The sequence below is a fragment of the Diadema setosum genome, chromosome 5 (genome assembly GCF_964275005.1).
Source record: "Diadema setosum chromosome 5, eeDiaSeto1, whole genome shotgun sequence".
Classification (NCBI taxonomy): Eukaryota; Metazoa; Echinodermata; class Echinoidea; order Diadematoida; family Diadematidae; genus Diadema; species Diadema setosum.
In genome coordinates this window covers 43988952-44013407 of record NC_092689.1, presented here as the reverse complement: position 1 = coordinate 44013407, position 24456 = coordinate 43988952, and the positions used below count along the sequence as shown (strand labels likewise).

Below are 24456 nucleotides of genomic sequence, written 5' to 3'. Positions count from 1 at the left end.
ATGAATGCCTATCAGAGCTTGTTTCTACGTGTGAAGGGACATCTTCAACTACTGACGACTTCTAGACTAGAGAACTCTCTTAGCATAACCCACTGCCAGATTGTTAACATACCCTTCCCACCTGCACTTACCTCTGCTCTTAATTTACCAGCAGGAGTTATAAAGTGTATAAAAAGATTTTATCATGGTGCATATAGTATGTGTTGTGGAACCTTGCTTGAAACAAAACCATCCAAGAATAGATTTTACACACTGCAACTGAGTGAAGCACCTACACTTTCGTTGGATTCTGCAGGTACTAACACATCAAAACAAAACATGTAGAGTGATTCCGCATTTATTCCTCATGAAATGCAAGATACAAGTGGAACAAATGAAAAATAAACTACTCTAAGCATCAAATTCCATAGAAACATTCATTATATCTTTGCCAATGAATATGTACAGCTCTCATATAATTACAAAACAAATTGGCTAAGTGTTAAATCTTCTTGATTCACACACACACACACACACACAATATCAAATGTGGTCTGACAGACAAAATACCAAATTTCTCCCAGCTGCAAATGACAAAAGAAAGCAGATTTCTCTCACTTTTAAAATTGTTGAAAATAAAGCCAAGCCAAATGATGGTTTGTCTGAAATAACAATAAAAAAAGACTTTATAAAACCATATCTACTTTATACAGCAGTTTGACAAACATTAAAATGTATGTATTGAGCTTCCTATTCTGTACGGTACACTATGATGGTGCATGGCTACGAATCAACATCTGTACCTGGAAAATAAAAGTGTACAAAGGCATTCTACTTTGTTGGATATGTTCATATGAATTAAAACAAGAGAATGGAAGTTCTTTGTCATTGAAGGTATTAGCAGAAAGTTTAAGTCCAGGCATGTTTTGTTAGAATAGGAACAAATCTAGGACTTCACTGCATGTCAAAACAAACCCAAGGATGAGAGATGAAGCTGAAATATGAGAACTCTGATTGGTGTTTGAGGAAAAAAAAATTCTGTGATCACTACCAAAATTTAATAATTTTTTTTTGTTTTATGTAGCCAACCTTTCATGTAGGTTTCATCCAAATCTGTTCACAACTCTTTGAATTATTTTGCACACAACAAACAAACCAACAAACACATGCCGATGAAAACATAACCTCCTCCCTTGGCGGAGGTAATCATCTCTGCTAAAGTTCCTGTATGGTTATCATATCATGTCATCATGCCTTCTAATTGGCAAGTTGTAGCGGCTTCTGATAGTTTGTGGCACACAACAATTCTTTGAATATAATCTTAAAATCTGTTGATTTTTTACATTTTCCTCATAAAGATTTCAGTCTGCTTGGAACATCAAATTCATCAATTACAACTCTTCATGTATCAGTACAGTGCATTCCCGTTATAATGAACACAGTTATGATGAAATTCCGCTAACAACAAAGTCAAAATTCAGGCAACAATACTATCTGCTCTATGTCTTTTTTTAATGGTTTATTTGTTCAATTATACTGAAATGTTGATATAACAAAAGAAAACAGCCTGTCCCCAGGAGTTCGTTATAACGGGAGTTCACTGTATTTTTGTTGTTGTTGTTGTTGTTGTATTCTTGATCTGTTGGCAATTCATACAAACAAGGATTGTAGGACTACACGCAAGCAAGTTAAGATATCATATTCATAAATGATTGTACATCAATCTGACAAATGTTTAATTTGTCTTTTCAATTTGAAATAGGACACATTACTGGATTTTGCTGATAAATATGCATACTGTCAACACCACCACCAGTAAAAAACAAGAGACATCCATTTGTAAAGACATTCCTCTTAATAACAGAAACTTGTCAAGATGTGAACTTGTAAAGATGTTGGTCTAAAAAAAAAAGAAAAAAAAAGTGTAAAATACTCTAGAAATGATATGCAAAGATCAATAACATTACAGAAAAGCAAACAATACAAAGCACTGGAAAGGAAAGATGGTAAAAGTTTTGATCACTTAAAACTCAACTTTATCAAGAACAGTTACACTTTCTATCTTGAAATATACTTTGGAGTCAAAGTTTGATTGCATGAGAATCCACATGTTCTTGACACATACATGTACAAACAGGCATCATACCCCAAAAACAGGGGAACAGATCTGACAGATGACTGTGCCATAAATCCTCTACTATTGTTTTAATTTAGTCAAAGTAGAAACCACACATTTAAACATTTTTCAGACATTTAACAGATTAAGCACTTCAATTTGGCTGCTGTTACAAGCATACATGACACTAGTGACAATGAATGGGAATGCATGGAATTTGGTTCACACCTCAAGAGGCAGGATGCAACAGTAATACTTGAATTCAGACCATACCATGAAGGAAAACCAGGAATAGGTTTGTGGATTTGCAGCAGAGCAGAAATTACAAAAGCAATAATCCAGTTTTGGTTACACTGTAATTTTTTTTTTTTGTTCATGGATGTGACATAATTTCAGATTGTCAAGCAAAAATTAAACACTGGCTATGTGTTTATATGCAATTTGGACTACACAATGCACAATCCATGTACAAGCTTTGCATCATGGAGAAGCTTGAACAAGCAGAAATAGATTTACAAATAATTCTTAACAAAACACATACACTACAGAGCCCCTCCCCCCCACCCGAAAAAAATTTTTTTTTTGTTCTTTCAGTACTATGAGAAGTGTTTCAAGGTACATGTTGTAAAAAGACACATTTCCACACGTAACAAAACACACTTGCATCCCACATACATGTATGTAAATTTAGAACTTAAGATCATGGCAAGAGGAAAAAGTAATCTTCCTCTATCAAACACTGAATTTCTCCACATATTCCATGGCACAGTAATTCTATCAGTCAACAAGTGATACTTCTTGAATAGCAGGTGCAAGGAACTTTAATTGAACTACAAAACTGTTTGTTTTTTGTTTTGTTTTGTTTTGTTTTGTTTTGTTTTTGTTTTTGTTGTTTTTTTTTTTTTTTTTTTGGGGGGGGGATACAATTGTGAAAGCAGACTTCAATGCCTGTGCATGTTTTCTGTCAAGTGCACTCATCACACTGGACAAAAACCAATTATTACTATACTTCCCACTCTAGTGGAGGGATATGCCTTGAGTTTGTCAAAGTCTTACCTGCCTTGAAAACAGTTCATACAGGGAAAAAAAAAAATTCCTGGCAAAGAAATGAAATGGAAGCATACAAGTGTCATGACAAGTTGATTATGGGACATTGTGGAGAGAAGCATCCCTCAACATCAGTGGGATATATTATCAAACCAGTATCCTACATATGGGCAAGTTCTTCAAAGCACGCCGACTTTAGTTTGCAATCTGAGCAATGGACTAGCCAAAAATGTTTCTATGTACATCTGAGTGTTGATATAAACCATGCATATCCTATCAGTTTTTACGCTTTTGACTTCTCTATATTGATCACTTAAATGGCATTATACATCCCACATATATACAGTATGTTACTGTAATATATGACATCAACTGAAAACAAATGTAAGACAGAGAGCTGTAAACAAGCACTACGTACTTATTCAAGAATTAAATGAGATCAACAATATTATCAAAAGTGCCACCAAATGTTAACAGACATTTTTTTTTTTAAATCACACAATTACAATACCTCTGATATCTTCATAGAAATTTTCTTTATAAAAATTACTGTCTATGTGTGAGGTTCCTTTTCTTTATTTTTCAGTGTTTCTCACATGTGATTGGTTTTGACAAAGCCTTCCGCACATATTTTGACGTTCCACACCAATCAGTTTTATCGCAGTGATGACATGACACATAACATGATCATCCTTTTATCCTACATAGAAGTGTACGTCAAACTATGTCCGTCACAAATGTCATATATTATCTCATATTCTATCTGTCACAAACGCTCCAGACAGCAGGTAATTATGAAGCTACAAGTAATACTTCATTTCTTTCTCCATTTATAACACAATTTGCACAACTAGTCAAAATATGCATAGCAACAAATATTTCAGTTTTATGCCCTACAAAACAAGTTTTCAACAAAAGAAAAAAAAAAGAAATGCATGCTGCTCCTTTACGGTAAGATTTTGTTATCTCTTTTTCATGGCACAGCAACCCCTTTGGAGAAAAAGGTTATTTTGTATTTGTAAATTTACCATAAAGAAAATTGCTACTTATTCATTATCTAAATAAACTTGAACAAGAAGAGAGTTGTAAGGGGACCCTCCCCACAGCTAAAATACTCATTTACTCATTGAATATTCACAACTCTTTCAAACTACAATGTATGTACCTCTACACATGGTCTAAGCGTCTTCTGGTCAGACATACAAACCCTTCATTCTCCCATGCACAACTTCAGTCATAAAAGGCACATACAAATGTCATCAAACATCCCAGAAAAAAAAAAGAGATAAATCAAACTGAATATGTCTTTGTACCAACCAGTTTGCAGCAAGCATGTAAAACATAAATCTACACTAATTTTTTCATATGTACAAAGAGAAAAAATTGCACATTCGATAAATACGTCTTTTTGACATAATTCTGAGGCATCAACACCATAACAATTAATGGCACAAGTCTTATGCAATTACTTTAAATCCTTTGCAATGAATCAAATACATATCAGGTTGAAAACTTTAAATCTAAGGAGCTAAGAAGATATGCCTGACAGATGTTTGATTATTAAAGCAATTTGTTTCATTTCTGCTCATCATTTTGTATCTGATGGCTTGTGTAAAAAATCATCCATGTGATAATTGTATGTGCTTAGCTTTCGTTTAAAAAAAAAAAAAAATAAATATCATCATGGTCAAACTCAGCATGGTATACTGTATAAGCTGTTAATTTTGCAAGGGTTTAATTTTCTCAAATAACTGTTGGATTACGAATTTAACAACACACAAAAATGTTGCCATACGCTATGGTAGCGATACATTTATGATAGTTTCGGTGTTAATTCCTGAAAACATAGTAATATGTGATGTTGAGTCATCATTGTGTATGATGTATAAACTAGATAGCTGTTTGTTTGATTGTCCCCATCTGCAATTACTATAAACTACAGTAGTAGTTATCGTGCAAATAATCATTGAATATAAATTCTGAGAAATGTTTTTAAACAGAAAGTTGTCAAGGATAAAATCTCACAGTTGTCATGTGCCATTTGGCCTATGATATGCAAGGAAATGAGTAGAGTATATACATACTTAAGAAAACAATTGTTCTTATTCATGTTTAAGATTATCAAAAGTGCACAACGTAGAAGTAGAGATAAACATGTATGAGGAAAACATAAAGCCTGCAAAAATACATAAAGTGAATATCATCTTAACTACTAAATACTTGTTCTTGGTTGTTGCTTTTGCTAATATATCTTTGTTGTTTTCTGCAAAGCAGGCAACATTCTCTCACAACTGTACACTATCCTCATCTCAATCAAGTAACAGATAGATCTGACAATCTTGTTGGAATTTATAACGACTGACTGCTAGCTGTCCAGCAATTTCTGTGATAAAAAAAAAAGGACTACATAGACAAAGCTTCTCTATAAACAAACATGGATATACCCTAGTGCTGTGGGGGACAATTTACAGGAAACATCATAGGCCTACAGAGCATTGTGAGTTTCATTTGGACTGATGCACTGCTTACAATCCATCACCTAAATCCTGCAAATCTCTCTAAGCAAGCAAGGTTCATTCCTTCTATTCGTAAATCATCACTAACATTGCAAGAACTGGAGGAAATCTCACCCAAATCAGATAACACCCGCATACCACTAACCAGCACAGCAGGTCCGTGAGAACAGTTGCCACATGATCTTACCCTTAGCCCCCCATGGGGAGGGGGTGGGGATATGACTTGAGGTAGGCGTTTACTACCGGTGCTAGCTGGTAGGGGGCATGGGGTCTACTTCATCGATGTAGCGACCATCAACGATGAGATGGAGGAGGGGTCCAACCTGTGGGAACATGGGACAGGAAGACACCAATACCACTGACATTCACTCTAAAACCAGTTATCTGAACATGAGACTCTTTTTTTCTTTCTTTTTGCGGGATGGAACTTTTGCAAATTGCTGTCCATGAAAACAAAATCATGAGTAACAACATGTACTACTAATAGAAGGATTTGTTGAACACACACTGCTGGTTGATATACAACACACCACAAACTGAATGAGCACTAATAAATACACATAGTTATGAAAACACAAATTAATGTGCACTAATAAACATGCTTAGTTATAAAAAAAAAAAAACAAAGCAAAACGAATGCCCACCACTAGAACAAAAACTAATATGAGTACTTGTACAAAGTACAGCATTGCATGAGCACCTACCACACAAGTCTCAACGGGATTCCAGAGCAGTTTACAACTCCATGGCACCCCCTACGAGAACTCTGGAGTAGCACCATAACACTGATCCTTAAAGAGTGAGAGTGTATTCAATATTATTTCATTTGTTTCCTCTCGAAGTGAGCATATCTGCAGGATTCTTTAGTAAGGGGTACAGATGTTGCGCGGTCTTTACCATTATCCTTGAGGAATGAGTACTCACTCTGATAAAAGTCAAAGGGTACCTTCAAAACTGAGCACCTTGTAGACACAACTAACCGTTCTTCCTGACAAGTGCTTGACCAATGTACAACCCTAACAAGGACTTCTGAGAAAGGACCATTAAATTGACAAACCTCATTAGGATCCTTGAGAACCTCTCCCAGCATCTTCTCGATGTTTCTTGTGATGGAGACCTTCTGCTGGGCCGTCAGTGGATAGTCAACTTGCTTTGGAGTTGCTCCAGCCTACACCATAAAAACAGCAGTGTATTAGACATTTTTTTTTTTTTTTTTTTTTTTTTTTTTTTTAACAATGACCTGGGCCCTGTGCATGAAATGATGCAATCAAACAGAACTCAGAAGATCATACATACATACATACATACATCAAACCTAACTCAGGTATCAGTCAATGAGAATTGAGTATTCAGCAAAGAGCTTTTCCCCAGTAAGTACTAGAGTGCGGAGTATGCATATGCCCTGTACTATTGTTTTGTGAGCACACGGGGAGCAATGGAAGATGAGGCGGTAGGCTCACCCCTCATGCTAACATGCTAGCAAACGAGCAACCGAGGAGCAGCAAAATCTAGAAGCACATACTCGCGTAAAAGTTCAAAAGTTCAAATACGCGCTGTAAAAATGTTACTTCACTACGCAAAAAGTCCGCCATTACTATTGAAGTGGGTAATGGTGGCAGCCCCCATGAAATCTCAAACACCATTGTATAGTCTGCCCTCTAGTGGTGGAGAGGAGAAACATCTCTTTGGTATTCAGAGACTCGTGTTTGACCTAGCAGCTTCGTATTGAAATTGTGCAATGTAATTTTCTTTAATGTAGGTCCGACTTCTCTCAAAGGTACTCTGATTGCTTTCTTGATTTTATAGATTTCTCTCTGAGTGACTTGTCATCTGCGCTACATCTCCCACCAGTACTGACAATTGAATTTACTATTTTGTTTTAAGCCCATTGCACATTATACGACTCACGACCATACGACCTTCAGACCAGTAGATCAGGTCGTACGACCTGGCAATGCACACTATACGATTAGACTTCATGGCTCTGGCCTCAGTACATTTCACTAATGATTACTAAGTATGAAAGTGCACGCAGTGCACATTGCATGTGCTTCTTTGCTCTTTGCATAATGCTGTATCTTGATTGGCTGAAAGTCCTCGAACGGTCGTGAAAATTCAACATGTCAAATCTTAATGACTGGCACTAAGACCCAGTCGTACGACTGGAAACTGGCAAGGCTGGTGACGTCATACTTCCGGTCTTAACCCATTGAGGACGGACAGATTTTCCTGCAACATGCATTTTCCAAAGACACCTGCCCGAATATACTCGGGACTCATCCTCAACAGGTTAAGGTCATTCGACCAGTCTGATTGTACAGTGTGCGGTGGGTCTACTGTTTCCCTTCAAAATGTACCTAACACTGACTTGACAGGCATTTGGGCACTGATGCAAAGAATGAAATAGGTTTAACCCACCTTGAACCAGAAAGTGACTGAGATGGTGACACCACCATGAAGGATGGATTCCACATGATGCCACCTATGGTGCAGAGACCACAAAGAGGTATATTAACCCTTTGTGTTGAGTGCCAATGGGGCAGTAAACCTCATAGCACTGTACACACTGTCTAAGGGTGCGTTCGAGTGCTCTCCTAAAGTGAACTGTACCGTACCGTACCGTACCCGCGCCAGAGTAGCGCTCGAACGCTCCTAAAGTGTACTGTACCGTACTGTACCGAGCCAAAAGTGGACCACTTCCCGATGTGCTCCAAAAGCGTACCAAAGCGTACCAAAAGTTCGTTGTAAAGTATGCACGTATCATGCGCATACGTCACAATGGAAAGACATCATTCGCTTTGTTCGGGACAGCTGTAAGTAGTTCAAGCGCCAGGTGGATGACATTCTTGCTACAAAATTGCATGACATTCTTGCTACAAAAATGCGTGACCTTTTCGAAAAACAACTAGTGAGGTACGCTTTCTCAACAGAGCATTCGAACGCTCCAAAACTGGCACAGTTCGGTACGGTACGCTTTGGTTCAGTTCGCTTTGGTTCGCTTTAGAGCGCTCAAACGCACCCTGAGGTCCCTGGCACACAAAGAGTTAAGTACATGAATGCCTTCAGATATCATTTCTTATCATGCAGTCATAGCATTATCACACTTAACGTGTTGACATGATGCTACCTGAATTCCTCGAAGCATAAATAGTAAAGGGCTATCTCACTGAGCGGCAAATGTTTGCGAATGTAGCAAATTTTAGGGAATTTCAGGTTTTGCCAGGTTTTGTTAACAGTTGCTATCAAATTCGCAAACAATTTCATTGTCATAAAGTTTTTCTTGTCGTAAAGAAATTTTGAACATGCTCAATGTTTCTTTCTGACAACAAAAACAGTTTACAACAATGAAAACTGTTTCCGAACTTGATTGCAACTGTTTACGAATTTTATCACAACTGTTAATGAACCCTGATATTCCTAGAATTCGCTATGCTCGCAAACATTCGCAGCTCAGTGAGATACCACCTTAGCCATTTACATAAGGAAATCAATATCTTTATCTCAGCATAACTTCAAGACATCTTAAATGCATTCTACTGAAGGCAAGATGAAATGTATAAGATACTTTCATCACTCTCTTTCAACAGTTTGAGAATGAGCTAGAATTTAAACAAAAGACTTATAAATGACAGATGCAATATGCATATGAAATATGATGGGGAAATTCTAATGGCATTTGCTGTAAGCTTTATGTCATACTTCTTTTGTATGGAAAATGATACCCAGGAACAGTATTACAATGCACATTTTTATTGTAAATGTTGGAGAAAATGTTAAGTCACATGTTACATACAGTACTCTGTTTGGCATCAAAGAAAACAGAACTTTTAGAGAATAAAGAAGAAACATATTAAACGGATGATACAGTATTGGTTGAGGTGAGGATTTAGCTTGTTTTTGCGAGATACCTAGAAACCATTCTATGAAATATTAAAGAGCATGCAATTCTAAGAGGAATGGCCGAGATATCCAAAAACAAAGTAAAACAAAGCAATCCTAATAAAAGGTTGGTCACACCTTTTATTACTATTGCTTTGTTTTGGATATTTGAGCCATTTCAAAACCAATATTCACCAAATAAACTTTGAATTCCTCTTAGAATTATATGCTCTTTCATATCTAATAAAAAGTTTCTCATTATCTCACAAGAGAAATTTGGAAACCTGAATCCCCATTTCAACCAAGACTATACCATCCCTTTTATGGCTGCATTATACATGGGTATTAACTCTTTTGCAAAATCTGTGGGTTTTTTAATGTACTCCTGGATTTCAACTGATAACTTGATACTTAATTCATGTTTCTGACGAACTCACCAGTACATGGGAATGTAGATGACGTCTCCTGGACCAACCACTGCCTCTACAGCCTTAGCATCTCTGAATCTGGGGAATCTCTTGAAGTCTGGTTTGTCAAAGTCCACCTAGTGGTAAGCATATTAACCCATTGAGGACAAGCAGATATTGCTACACCTGAACAAGTAAAATCTGGACTAGTCTTCGAAGGGTTAAGAGGTACATTAAGTAGAGGGGTCTAGAATCACTGGGTTAGGAACACATACAATGTATGGGCCCATATGTGTAAAAGTTCTCAAAGAAGTTACTTCCTTTATTAACTTTTTCCCCCAAAATCGATGAACATGCCTGTGTGAGTTACCACTGGAACTGCTGACTTAGAACTATGTAGAAACATTGCTGAACATAAAGTGTATATTCTTCAAATTGAATTGCCAGTCCAGGGGTGAAGATAATCTGTGATATATCAGACCAAAAAAGTCTACATTTAATTCATAAGTAATTGTTGCATACAAATACAAACCATCCCACCAACTCGGCTTGTTCTGTAGTCAAAAATCTACTATCCATTTCCCCCTTTTCTGGTGAGATACTACTAGTACTCCAAAACACAGGAAATCTAGCAAAAATTTGTGTGCTTGCATCTATAAAAGGCTGAGAAGTATGATGAGAAAGATGAGGAAGACCCTTTATTACCTGGCTCTGCCGATCACAAGGATGGTGGACTGGATAGGGGTACATACATCCAAACTGGCTGGGTGGGAACATGATGAAGCGCTTGTAACCTTTGACCTGAGCGAAAAAGTTCTCTTGTTCATCATAGTGTGCCGGTGTCACATTGCCTATATTAGGGTGGGCAACATAGAGAGAGAGAGAGAGAGAGGAAAAAAAAAAACCATATAGTGAGAGATTGGGAAAAAGATAAATGCATTTAATATCTGTCTTGATGAACTCCTAGAAAGAAACGTAATGAACTGATCTACGAAAGACAAAAAGATCAAATAGGGTTATCTGCACGAAACATACATTCTATCAGTTAAAGGTCCTTGTTCTCATGTTTTTGTTTGTTCTTTCTTATTTTATCTCTTCTTCTCTGTCAGAGTTGTTCATCTTTCATCTTATACTTCAGAGAGTTCAAAAGTAAAGAGTAACCTCAGAAATCCCTACCACCTCACTGCTTATCAGGGTTCTTTAAACTTGTAAATATTTCAGAGAAAAGACATTACACAGAGACAAACCAACTGTCACTTTGACAGCAAAATCAAATGTTCCTCTATTATTTGTGGAGGTTACACAAACGGCAGTTCATCATGAAGAGTTTCGTCTCATCATAGCAGAAGCACACACAGGAATTAACCCATTGAGGACAGAATGATTTTGCTACAACACGCATTTCCCATAGACACCTGCCCGAGTATACTCGGGACTCGTCTTCAACGGGTTAAAAGGAGATAAAGAGAGGCTACATGTAGAAGAGTATCTCACCTTCCATTGAGATGAGGAGTAAGTTGGAAGTGAGTGGACCCCAGCTGTTCCTCTTCTGATAACCTGTCACCCAGTGCCAGTTGAACCTCACAAAGTCCTCCACAATGTTGGGGCCTACTGTGTCATTTAGTGCCTGCTGTAGGTATATCCTGGCAGTCAAAAACAACAAAAAGGTGATCACAAGTAAAAAAAAACTCACAAGATTGGCTTGTCAGAATTGTGCCAATCACTCCTTATCCCACAAATATGAAACGGCACACATATAAAACTACATCAAATGTATGGGTTTCATTTTACATCAAATGGTTCTGAAGTTATGTCATCCACAAGATCAATTACAGGCAGGACAGACAGATGGACAACCTGAAAACATAACTCCATCGGCGACACTTCATGGTGGAAGCATAAGCATAGAATTTTTGACAATACAAATAACAGAACTAGAGACCCTTTCTCTTCAACTGTTGTGTGCCATGGTGTAAACTCCAGGGTACACTGTGCAACATTATTCTGAGACTGCAACGCATGAGTGTTCTTGCAAAACATTGTTTTTCAAGGCCATGTAGCGTCAATACTAGAAATACAGTACAGCAGAGATGTAGAGAAACTAGCAAGCTTTGCTAAGACATAAATCTTATGACAAAGCTATGGTTATGAACTTTCTCAATAAACCATGGCATGTGGAGATTTATCAGTCCTATCAGTTTATGTGTGGTTGTGCCACTTGAGCAAAATTTGCAACGCTGGCAAGCCATCGATTGAGTCGGGCTTGCATACGTGGTGCACACAGAAAGTATGGAACAAACATTCACTCTATGGTTTGACTCACTTGTCCATCTTGCCATCACTCTTCTCCAACAGTTTCACAAAGTCTGGAAATGTCATTTCCGTCAGCCGAGACTTTGGCGAAAACTTCTGCTCCTTGTTCAACTTCTTGTTGTCGTAGTACATGAACTTGTGGTTCTTGGAGATGTACACGTTGAACTTGCCATCGCCAAGGTTTTTTTCCAGATAGTTCAGATCCCACTTGAGTGCAGTCTGAACCAGGTTGCTACCTGTTATAACCACTGGTCTCTGTGAAGATGAAGAGTTTTATCTGTTTACAGCATGTGTGAAGAATTTGTCAACTTTTGCATACAATATCCATATAGGGCACTCAACTTATGCACCTCGTATTGAATACCTTTGTTATTATAAAGATCTCTTAACTGCTCCACACACACAAAAAATAAAATAAATAAATAAAACAAAGTCCCATGCTCTTGCTATTTCTAAATGGTCACTATGTAGGTGAGATACCTTCCTGAAACTTTGAACAAAAGCTATTAAAATCATCATTGACGCAAAATAATGACAGTGGACAATAGAAAGCACTTGTGCTATCGTGAATTGAAAACATGAGTATACATTAAACGCATAATTTATCATTTGCAGATGAAACAAAAACCCAGCATTAGTGCTTCAAAATAGATCTACATGTTAGTTAGGGATAGAAACAACCAAGGGACTCTGAATGTAAAAATTTAAATCAGTATAATCAATGTTAAGTATTGTTACATATATACAAAATGTGAACAATAGTTATATGAATATGACTCCCCTCAAATTCCTTCTAAATATGTAACTGTTGACCAATTTAAAGATTATACAAAAAGTTTTTCACAAAGTATATTTTCCATGTTACATCTAAATATAAGGAGTATTAATAAACATTTTGATGAGTTACAGATATTGTTAGATAATCAAAATAAACAACAAATTTCAGTAATAGGTTTAACTGAAACATGGTTATCATTTGACATTAATTTGCCGTATGCATTAAATGGTTATGATTTTATTGTTAATAATAGAGTAAACAGGACGGGTGGTGGAGTTGCTTTTTATTTTTCTAAAAAATTTGAATTTAGTGTTTGTGATGAATTAAATGTAATAAATGAAATTGTAGAGACTTTGTTTGTGGAAATTTGTATTCCGCAAAGTAAGAATATTATAATTGGTATTGTTTATAGACCCCCAAGTTCTAGTTCCAAAGATTTTTTGAATTGTATGACAAATTTATTAAAAAGTCCTCTATTTATTAATAAAAGCACTTTCATAATGGGTGATTTTAATATTGATTTGATTAAGAATGATGATAACACATCTAAAGAATTTCTAGAAATGTTTTTGTCAGCCTTTTTCTTGCCATTAATTTCGAAGCCAACTCGTGTTACAAATCACTCCGCAACCCTCCTTGATAACATTTTTTCTAATTCTGTGCAGATTTTAAATTCTGCTATAATTTTATCTGATATAACTGATCATTTCCCTATTATAACATGTTTTGATCTTAAACATTTGGTTAATAAGTTTCAGTTTTCTTCATTTAGACGTAGAGCTTCACCGGAAAATTTGGCTAGTCTTGGTGCTTGCTTAGATAGGGCTGACTGGTCCAGTGTTTATGATAATGATGATGTAAATGCATCATTTGAAAATTTTTCAGGGATTATGAATAAATATTTAGATGAATATATTCCTAAATTAAAAGATAAGTCAGTTAATTATAAAACGTCTCCTAAACTTCCATGGATTTCAAAATCTGTTCTTCGTGCAATAAATAGGAAAAATAGGTTATACTATAAATTCAAAATGAAAAAAACTGAGAAGTTAAAAAATAAATACACTTCGTATAAAAACATTTTAACGAAGATTATACGGTTGGAAAAGAGGAAATATTATATGATTCAGTTAGAAAAATATAAACATGATATAAAGAATACATGGAAGGTATTGAAGCAGGCTATGAATATATCAAAAAAGAAATTAAATATTACAAAGTTAAAACATGATAATAACATTGTTGAAGATCCTAATGATATAGTTAATATTTTTAACTCTTATTTTTCAATAATTGGGGAAAATCTGGCAGAAAAAGTACCACAGTCAAATACGCATTTTTCTACATTCTTAGGTGAACCTAATTCTAGTTCTATTTTTTTTTGTTCCAACAACCAAATATGAAATAATAGATATTGTTACTGCAATGAATAATAAGCGAAGTGCTGGTTATGATGATATAAGTAATTTTATTTTAAAGGGAATTATATCATCAATTGCTGACCCACTTTCACATATTTTCAATAAATCTATACTAAGTGGTGTTTTTCCTGAATTTATGAAAATAGCTAAGGTTTTTCCTTTATTTAAAAAAGGAGATGAATTTGATGTACGTAATTATAGACCCATTTCATTGCTTTCATCCTTATCTAAAATTTTGGAAAAATTGGTGTTTGTAAGAACAATTAATTTTCTTAATTTTCATAATGTTTTTACAAATTCTCAATTTGGGTTTCGTCAGAAACACAGTACCATTCATGCCCTTTTGAAGTTTATTGACCACGCCGCGCATACTATTGATAATCATTCTCATCTTATTGGTATCTTCCTGGACTTCTCCAAGGCCTTCGATACGATAAATCATGAAATTTTATTATATAAATTGTCTCATTATGGAATACGGGGGAAGGCCTTGGAGTGGTTCAGGAGTTACCTACAAAATCGAAAACAATATGTATCTCTGAACGGGAATGACTCAAATCTAGAATTTATTAAATGTGGCGTCCCACAGGGTAGCTTCTTAGGACCTTTACTTTTTATCATTTATATTAATGACTTTTGTAGATCATCTGATATACTCTCATTTATACTTTTTGCTGATGATTCCAACGTTTTCTTTTCTCACCGAAATCCAGATACTCTCGTACGCATTGTTAATTCCGAATTGAAAAAAGTTACTCAGTGGATAAGAGCTAATAAATTATCACTTAATCTCCAGAAAACTAAGTATATGCTTTTTAGCAATTCCGTAGAAGATTTGCGCACAAATATCATTTTTGATGACACTCTGCTAGAACGTGTATCTCATATAAAATTCCTTGGTATCACAGTGGACGATAAACTTTCATGGAGACCGCACATTATTAACATTAGTACCATAATTTCTCGTAATATTGGTATCATAAATAGACTCAAGTCTCATATTCCAATGTCCTCTTTGTTGACCTTGTATTTTTCTCTAATTTTACCGTATCTTAATTACGGACTCCTAGCATGGGGTAGTGCCCATCAAACTTTGCTAGATAAATTACTGTTACTGCAGAAAAAGGCACTTCGTATTATTTGTGGCATCCCACCACGTTCCCATTCAGAGCCACTGTTTAATAAATATAAGATTTTGAAAATTAAAGATTTGTATTTTTTACAGCTTGGTCAGTTTATGTTTAATTACAATGCAAATGCACTTCCCAGTATTTTCAATTCAATGTTTCCACGGAACCAGTTTTTTCATAATTATCCCACTAGGCAATCTAATGAGTTTCATTTGCCCCTCCTGAGAACTTTATTAGCCCAGAGTACATTTATATACACCGGTCCTAGATTTTGGAATTCATTAAGCTGTGAAATAAAAAATTCCCCTTCTTTGCATTCTTTTAAGCGCAAGTTGAAATCATTTCTCTTAAATCCTCTCTGATATATTCTTTATTAGTTAGATCTCATCAACCTCAGGGTTCATCATCCATCCACCAATCTTTCGATCACTGGCTTCATTATTGCGTAATAGATTACGTGTTTTATTATGTAATAGCCATCAAATCCTTGCACAGCTGCGTCCAGTACCAGCCCTCTGAAGCACATTTTCAATCACCCCCTGTTCCATTTCCCTAGTTCAGCGTGTAGGCATTCTCTCTTTTTTCTCTTCTTTTCTCTCTCTCCATTCTTTCCGTCTTTTTTGTCAAGTCGTGTCATGTCTTTTGTATTTCTCCTGTCTTGTTCTGTTCTGTCGTAGTGTGATAAGTATTTGTAAATAATAATTCATAAGTTTGTTCATTTTTTGAGTGGTTCACAACATACAAGCTTGCTTTTTAGTGGACCTCTCAGTTCTTTTTTTTTCTCAACTAAAGCATAACTTTGTACTTTTTTCCAGTATGTGTTCTTTCGTTTATCTGTATCATTTATCTTTTGCAAAGTCGAATGTTTATATTTATGATGTAATTCCAAATTTATTATGTGTTATGTTTTGTTGGAAAAAAGAAGAATGAAAAAATAAATGAATTGAATGAATGAAGTTATAACAAAAATGTTTCTAGACTAAACCGTCTACAGTTATGGTTTTTTGGGGAAAATACTGATATCTCCTTATAGTTCAGGCTTTATTGCAAAGTTTTTATATGCTATAATGGTAAAATGTTTTACGATACAACTGACCTACACATATGCATCTAATGTGATATCTCGAACATTTTTTAAATTACTGCTCCCACAGGTAAACAGGACCTTAAACACATATCACAGATCTCAATTTAAAATCCAATACTACAGCACATGATGATATTCTAAAGCAAAAGTAAAACACAGTTGCAGTCCATACCAGCCTTACAATATCACACATCATTAGTGCTTGGTTCTTCATCACTTGATGCATAAAAACATCATATAAAGCTAGCAGCATGCAATCTTTGCTACATAATGTGAAAGATACATTTTTATGATGATGAATAGATGTGATGACCACAAGACATGTTTACAGCTGTTACAGCTGCTGAGACATTGTTGTTGATATCAAACTAATGACATCTTGAAGATGGAACTGTCAGCACACACTGGCAGAGAGAAAGGACTTGATCTTTGCAATGCCATGCCTGAGCATCTGGCTGATTCATAACAGCTTGGATAATGCAATCTGAACTTGTCTAAAGTAAGTGGGGGAAGGGAGGGGTTGGGATAGAGTGACAAAGGTTTGAAATACTAGGAAATGATGGACCATCAAACCCCTCCCTACTCTTCACAAAAAAAAAAAAAAAATCATAAAAAAAAAATAGAAGCAGGTAACACCTTCAAATGTCTGTATTTCAAATAAATTGTAACATCCTATGATCTTAAACACAGCATACAGTGTTACCTCCTTTTTCCTTCATATGTTACTATTGTCATGGTTATCGGCATTTAGCTTGATTACTGATACCTTTTAAACACAGATGGCTGAAATATTTACCTTTGCTTCCATTGAATTAGCTAAAATAAACATGCTAAATTTGTTCATTATAGGTCAGTATGCTTATTGCACTAGATTCATATCATGCAAAAAAAAAAAAAACAAATCAACCTTGTCAAATTTCTTTACTGAACATATGCATTTATGGGCTGGGAGAAAAAAAAATCACAGTTTCCCATATTTCCCTGTCTATTTTCAAAATCATCTCAGCCCGCTTAATGCTATAAGGATTATAACCAACACTTGCTGTCGGGAGGAAGCTCGGTGGTCTAGTGGAGATGACGCCTGTCTAGAGATCAGGAGGTCATAGGTTTGAATCCTGCTCAAGTATGTACGCCCGTGATTTTTTGTTATCATGGCTACTACTAAAACACTGATCGATTCAGTGCTTATTTACGTTGATATAGGGCAATTTGTCAATCAGTTGCAATGAAAACATCTTGACGGAAGAATTTCAAGAATTTGTATCTCGGCCATACATGTACACAATTGTACAATCATACAATTCATCCAACTTTGACATTAATTCATCATTAATGTTCACTTTACATGACATGATGACATATCTTAACTGTGCAGTTTGGTTCCAGACCTTAAATTTGGCAAAAAAGAAAAAACATAAACAAAACAAAACATTTTGCAACAGATTTCAGTTAAGCAAAGCTGAAAAAAAAAAAGATTGAGCTTAGCTTTATTTCCATGAAATGTGCATAATGTAAGGAGGGATGTCATACAAAAATACAAAATGTTAGTTGCATTCAGATAATATGATTTTGTACTACAGTTGTGACACTTTGGCTAATCTTACACACCTGGAATCTTATACACCTGGGTTGAGAGGGACATGGTGGGTAAAAACATCTTGTCCAAGGACATAAGCACTGTAGACGGGATCTGAACTCGGGTCTTCCGATTGGAAGTCAGGAGTCTTATCCACAATGCCACAGCGCCTCCCCCCCCCCCCCCACTACTTGTTGTTTATTTCTTACAAGGCACACTGACAAAATATATTTGCATCAATATGCTGGTGTTTTACCTCAGACCTCTCCCTTGCATACAATATCCCTGCAACATGAACAGACTAGACTACAGGTATTGATGGCTCATACGGTATGACTGTCGGTGATGCAGCCTCTGGCTCTAGATTATGAAGTACTGAAACTGGCAACCTAAAGTGTATGAATCTGTCCACAAACAAACCATGTACATTGCATAGTCAGATATACTTGGAAACACATTGTGTACAATAGGTGTATGTCCATAATCATGTATTGCTCTACTGACATATTAGATGGTAAAATGCAATGTCACTGCAGTGAAACAATATTAAATTTATGACCTGAATGCAAAATGCCACAAAGAAAAATCTTTGTAGAACCTTCTAAAGAACGTCAAACATAGGTAATGCAGTGAGGAATATTCTTTTCAATTCCATCTTTCTGTCTAAATCAGTTAAAGATACATATATTTGTCACTATGAGTATGATTAATAATCTGCTAGGCCCTATCTCTCATGTACTTTTGTAGAAAGTGATAATCAACAAAGCGATAAAGACTGCCGACATATAGGAGTAATTCAGGTTCACATGCACACGACAGAGCTTGCACTCAGTGGAGGGGCAGACCACCACGAATTTACTTGAGTAGGGCTAGATGTGTTCTAACATCCGAGTGTCATTCTGACCTCGTACAGAAGTTTTATAAATTAGATATAACTGTTCGGTGTCAGGATATGATCTGGTATTCTGGACCTTACGTCTTTCCACACTGTCAGCAAGTAAGGAACAAGTGGTAGATTTCTAGGTCCTGCTGCTATTATATTTGAAATGAATATAATTAAAAAGATGATCAAATTAATTGTGGTCTGTAAATGTAAAATGATAACAGATATGACTGTGTTAGCTATGTAGTACAATCAATGGCAAAAATGAAGTGCGAAGATGGAAGTTCTTCTATTGGAACATTTTTTTAGTGAAGGTAGGACTCTATTCTGAGAGTGAGACTATTGTCTCTATAAATTCTAGACTTATTCTAAATGCTGTATAATGTTAGCTAGGGTGTTGCTAAGTTTTAGTTTTACAACATGTTCAAGACAGCTGACGTGGTAGAAGTTATGTGAGTATGACCTTATGAAGCATGGATAACTGTGAACTTGGCTTCTGTCCAATTTCGGCTCTGCCTCTATCTAGCGCGTCAGCGAGTTGTCACGCGATTACGCACGTAGGCCCGCGGCTGACACGGGCAAACACTTGCGGGAAGTTCTGCGTAGCGTTTACGGTAGCTGCGACTTTTTTTAGCTTCACTTCAACACATAGATAACGCACCGACATCAACACAATTCCACAATCAAGATGGTCAATTATCTATGAGCATTCTAGTAATCATACTTACTCCTTCTGCTACATACTCTTCAATCTTAGGGTCTGACACATCAAGCCTTGGAATTTGTCCTGTCGGGAATGTATACTCTCTGAACTGGGAAGGATCTAAATCAGAACTCTCTGTCCCATTTTTCTGAGGGTTTGAAGTTCCGCATCCACTTGCAGACGACGCCATGTTGTTTGTAAACAGAACGCTGATGGCGCTCTAACATCTACTTCGTACGCCTGATGCAGACCCCGCTCTGATGAATCTACGCATGAGACTTTTCAGTACACTCTTATCGAGAAGTTTCGGGTTTTGTCCAAGATAATCTCCTCACCACCACCTACTCATTATAAGTTCCTTAAGTTTTGTCCACAAAACTTTTTTTTTTCTGTGGTTTTGTCAGCGCGTAGTATGAAAACGCCCTCACGTCTTCTTTTTCCTTTATTTCCCTTCTTTTCAACAGTGACGATGTTAGTAATGATGATGATGGTGGCGATGGTGATCAGGGGCGGATCCAGGAATTCCGTAAGGGGGGGGGGGGGATCATTTTCCTATTATTTCTTTTGTTTTAACCAAACATTAAGGAGGTGTGCGCCCGGTGCGCCCCCCCCCCCCTCCCCCCTCCCCCCTCCCCCCCCCCCCCCCCCCCCCGGCCTGGATCCACCACTGGGTAGTGATGGTGAATTCAGATTACAATGATTATGATGATAATGATGATAATGAAAGTAATACTGTGTGTAATGCCGGGGGAAAAATGGTTCACTCCGTCAGGAGTTAGCCCAAACTTTGATGAATAAATTGTTAAAGGACGAAACTCTTTCGTTCTATGCCGCTCTCTCTTCATCGGTTGTCGGGGAGCGGCATAATAAATCAACCATCATCACTATAGGCCTACAATAGAATGTAACGACAAATAAAAATTGCGTTAGACGATATGTTTGATATGTTGATAATTGACATTAGTATAAATCGTTATAACTAATGATAACTCAAAACGATGATTATTCATAGCGATGACGATACAACAGCATACACAAGAGTTTGTTCGCAAAAACCGATAAGTCCATTTTGAAGATATTGAAGTACGGTCTTAGTCTGTCATAAAGTACAAAATAATACCTTTTAAATGATTGGTCACTACATATTTTTGAAGTTATGGTCAAAAGAAGCAAAAATTTTCTTATTATCCTCTTTATTTTTCTTAACCTTTAATCGCACTATAATATCTCCATTTAGCAAATATGGACTTATCGATTTTTACGAACAAACTCTTCATATCATGCATACTATATCTACACTACATATCACTATTAATACTATATACTGTATAATATTAGTATATACTATCTGTCAACACAATAACTGAAAGAGCTACAATTATGTTTCTGCACTAGGCCTATATACAACTTGGGCCTACATTCCGACTTTCTTTTCATTCCCTAACACTACGTAGGGTGCCTATTTCCATCTTACAATATTCTTTCTCTCTGCTGATAAACTTCAACACAATAGGCCTATACTCAACTGCGATACATACATTTTAATGAAATTTTGTGACTGAGGAGTAAGGTGAGTGAATTGTGTTACAAGGGACACACAACTTCGGAAATGGACCAATAGGACCTAATAGGCCTATCATTCTTCGTCCGTAAGTTGTTTTCACTCACAAGAGAATATCATTTCAAAAATACTTAACCAATTATTACCCAGCAGAGATACAACAGAACAGAAGTGTTTGTGAATCACGGTAAAACGATGAATCAGAAGACGCAATATAAGAAACTGAAATAATCTGTCTCCATAGCGGCAGTCCTCACTCTACTTCGTTGCTTTGTTTTGTGCAAAGGGGTGGCAACCTCTTTGCATGCCCCAGTTGTCTTTCGATACAAGACGGAAAGCATATCAAAACCCCAAGATTTTATTTTGTACTACAGCTGTATATTGTTAAGAAATGTACCCTTTTCAACCAAATTAAACTATTGAAATCTTATGTGCTATTTTGGTATCTTTGGTCGGCAAAATGATAGCACATTCCATTTCAGACCCGAAATGGAGTCAAATAGACCTCCTAAACTGGGCCCTTGATCTGGAACAAGATGTGTCAAGGGTCTATCACTGCACAGCAGTTTTAGAAGTCTGTCATCGAAATCCTGACATGCAAATCCACGTCCGAATAAAGAGTAGCACCCCTTACTTGTATCTTTTCCTCAACATGATACTGTACTGTACATAGATCCCTTTTCTAGGTCGTGCAGCGCGCACGGACACGAGCACGCGCGGGATCGAGGGTACGCACTTGCTCGCCACGTACCCATCCTATGGTAAGCCATTCCACTCGCGCATCCCTCGGCAACAATCAGGAGCTTGCGCTCAGATCGATCGCAGATACAGATGGGACTGTTCATACTCGCTACATATCAGTGCGTTTACACGGAGTGGGCGATCGCTGCTAAGCATGTGCCCCAAGAGCTGAAGGGAATCACGCTACTGACCATCTAAACACGGCCTAACCGTACCGATATATCGATACAAAGCGCCGAGCTTCTAGCTATTCAAATACTTAGTATAAGTACTCGATCGGCTCGATCGCTTGTGAGCTTGTTGGTTGAATGAAACAAGACAAGAGCTTAGCGTGGCAAGATGAGAAAGATAGTCGCTCCACGGGATGTTGCTGAAAGTTTGAGTACCTAAATGTTCTCGTTGTGTTCAAATGACTTCTCTACGCCATTGCTAGTTAGAGACGCTGAGACATCATGAATTCGTATCCAACTACTCAGAAAACGCCCACCAGAGACCGCAAACAAGTGAGTAAAAATGTGACAATAGCACCGGACTCGATAGCCATCATCTTCTCACCAGTCCCGCCGAAACCCTCGGCGGGCGGAGAGACCGATGCTTCGTCTAACACAGCACATCACCGGCACACGGCCAGAAATGGCAAGGAGCTTTTCAAAGAATTGCAGCGAGAAAACAAACACAGTGTATGGAATAAGCCCCTGGCCGACAGCATTCGAGGGATATCTTACTTGGGAAGCTTTGAACCTTGGACTATTTTTGTAAAGGGAACGGAACAGCAGCTGGATTGTTTGAGGTCGGCTTATGCCAGAAGAGTTCTCAAGCCTCCACGGAACTTCATGATCTCCAACCTAGGTGAGAAACTGCGATAGGCCTACTGGTAATGCTTCTGCAACTTGCGTGTTGTGCTATATTCTGTCTGCTAAAACGTCTGCAGACTTCAGTCTGCACCTCTTCTTGGAAGATTTTGAAAGTTCTGAATACCAGAGCACTGCGGAAGAAGGAGTGATGGTAGAAATTAAATTAAATTACTGTCCTAAGGACCTGGATGAAGAATTGATTTTCATACTTGTTATACTAAAATGCTATCGAATAGGTTATCGGATTGGACATAATTAATAGAAGAAGGGATAACTTTTGGAAGGAAGGCAAAAAACAAAAACAAAAACCTTGCGGGAGGGGGATTATGATATTGGGACTTCTAACATTTTGTTACTGCAAAATACATGTAATGATTTATCAAAGTCACACACGTATCTGCAGTAAGAGCTGTAATGTTTGGTGCTAGATTTTACATTCCCTACTGTTGGTAAGACTTCCATTGCTCCCCCCCCCCCCCCCATCCCCACCCCATACCCCACCACTCGCCAAGGATAGTGCATGTAATATAATTTACATCCTTGTGTAAGCTACAGCTATTACATGTAGGTAATAAGAAGAAGGGTAGGGTAGTATAGCCCAGGGTGGCTGGCAAAATTAGTTGAGGCTGGGGACTGAGGGAAGTTTTTCCTACTTTGTTTGAATGATTGCAAATGAATATCTGCATCTGTGCCACAGCATAGTTGTTAAAGCAGCCCCCCCCCCCCTCAAAAAATGCAACCCTTGCATTTATTGAATTCTGTGTACTATTCAAAACATTGTAGTACAGCAAGATTTTAATGAAACAAAATGCTTCTCTTTAGTATTGAATGAAAATAGAAATTTGTAGCCCTATACAGTGTAGCTGAGCTACAGTATATTGTTGAAGTACTGTACATGTATATTGAGGTATATCGTTGTTGACACAAATAAAGTACTATACACTGTACATGGTATCAGTGAGCTTCATGATACTGAAAAGGAATATGGCAGAGACATCAAGAAGATGAAGTTGCAGTTTGGTGAAAGCAAACATTTTGAAGAACAATTAATACTAAGAAATGAATATCCCAGTCCTTGCAGCAGGGGAACAAGATAGATGTCGAATAGTTCTGTCCTTTTGGGAGGATAGTTTGCTACAGTGTACATCCCTGAGGAGCTCCTGAAACCCTTAACCTGCAGTAACCCACAATCTGCCAATCTGACAGGCCCAATAATCTTCTTGGTTTCCGTGGCATTCCAGGCACGAGGCATCACCTATGGGTGACTAGGTCTTGCCCTCCTTGGATACAGGGCTGTGTTGTGAAAGGCGACCCCCTACTGTCACACCCCGCTGCACAGATACCGGGCCCATGGTTGGAAGCCCAATTATAATATTACACCAATACAGCCCTCAAACCCCTCTCAACAATATCATGTAGGAGTACCACATTTTTCACTTTCTTGTTATGTTTGTTTGGAACTCCT

The 24456-nt window shown here is 37.1% G+C and overlaps 2 protein-coding genes across 2 annotated transcripts in view; one reads left to right on the top strand and one right to left on the bottom strand.

Moving 5' to 3' along the window:
• Nucleotides 1-2684: 2684 nt before the first annotated feature.
• Nucleotides 2685-20025, bottom strand: LOC140228734 (hypoxia-inducible factor 1-alpha inhibitor-like). Its single transcript, XM_072309015.1, has 8 exons — nt 19861-20025; nt 12268-12512; nt 11439-11587; nt 10650-10795; nt 9975-10081; nt 8077-8140; nt 6716-6826; nt 2685-5981 (listed from the first exon to the last, which is right to left on the bottom strand). Exons 1-8 carry the CDS (start codon nt 20023-20025, stop codon nt 5907-5909), a joined length of 1062 nt encoding a protein of 353 aa, XP_072165116.1. The 3' UTR covers nt 2685-5906.
• Nucleotides 20026-22493: 2468 nt separating this feature from the next.
• Nucleotides 22494-24456, top strand: part of LOC140228733 (uncharacterized) — a 68973-nt gene continuing 67010 nt past the window's right edge. The window contains exon 1 of the mRNA XM_072309014.1: nt 22494-22986. Within this exon, the coding sequence (XP_072165115.1) occupies nt 22590-22986 (397 nt within the window). The 5' untranslated portion in view covers nt 22494-22589. The remainder of the gene's footprint in view (nt 22987-24456) is intronic.

What these genes read in the sequence shown, in the direction of transcription:
- LOC140228734 (XM_072309015.1), bottom strand. Translation starts at nt 20,025, where the DNA reads ATGGCGTCGTCTGCAAGTGGATGCGGAACTTCAAACCCTCAGAAAAAT. An exon ending in CAGTCACTTTCTGGTTCAAG is followed by an intron (nt 6,827 to 8,076) that starts GTGGGTTAAACC and finishes TTTATGGTGTAG; the next exon opens with GCTGGAGCAACTCCAAAGCA. An exon ending in TTCTCAAGGATCCTAATGAG is followed by an intron (nt 5,982 to 6,715) that starts GTTTGTCAATTT and finishes ATGTTCCCACAG; the next exon opens with GTTGGACCCCTCCTCCATCT.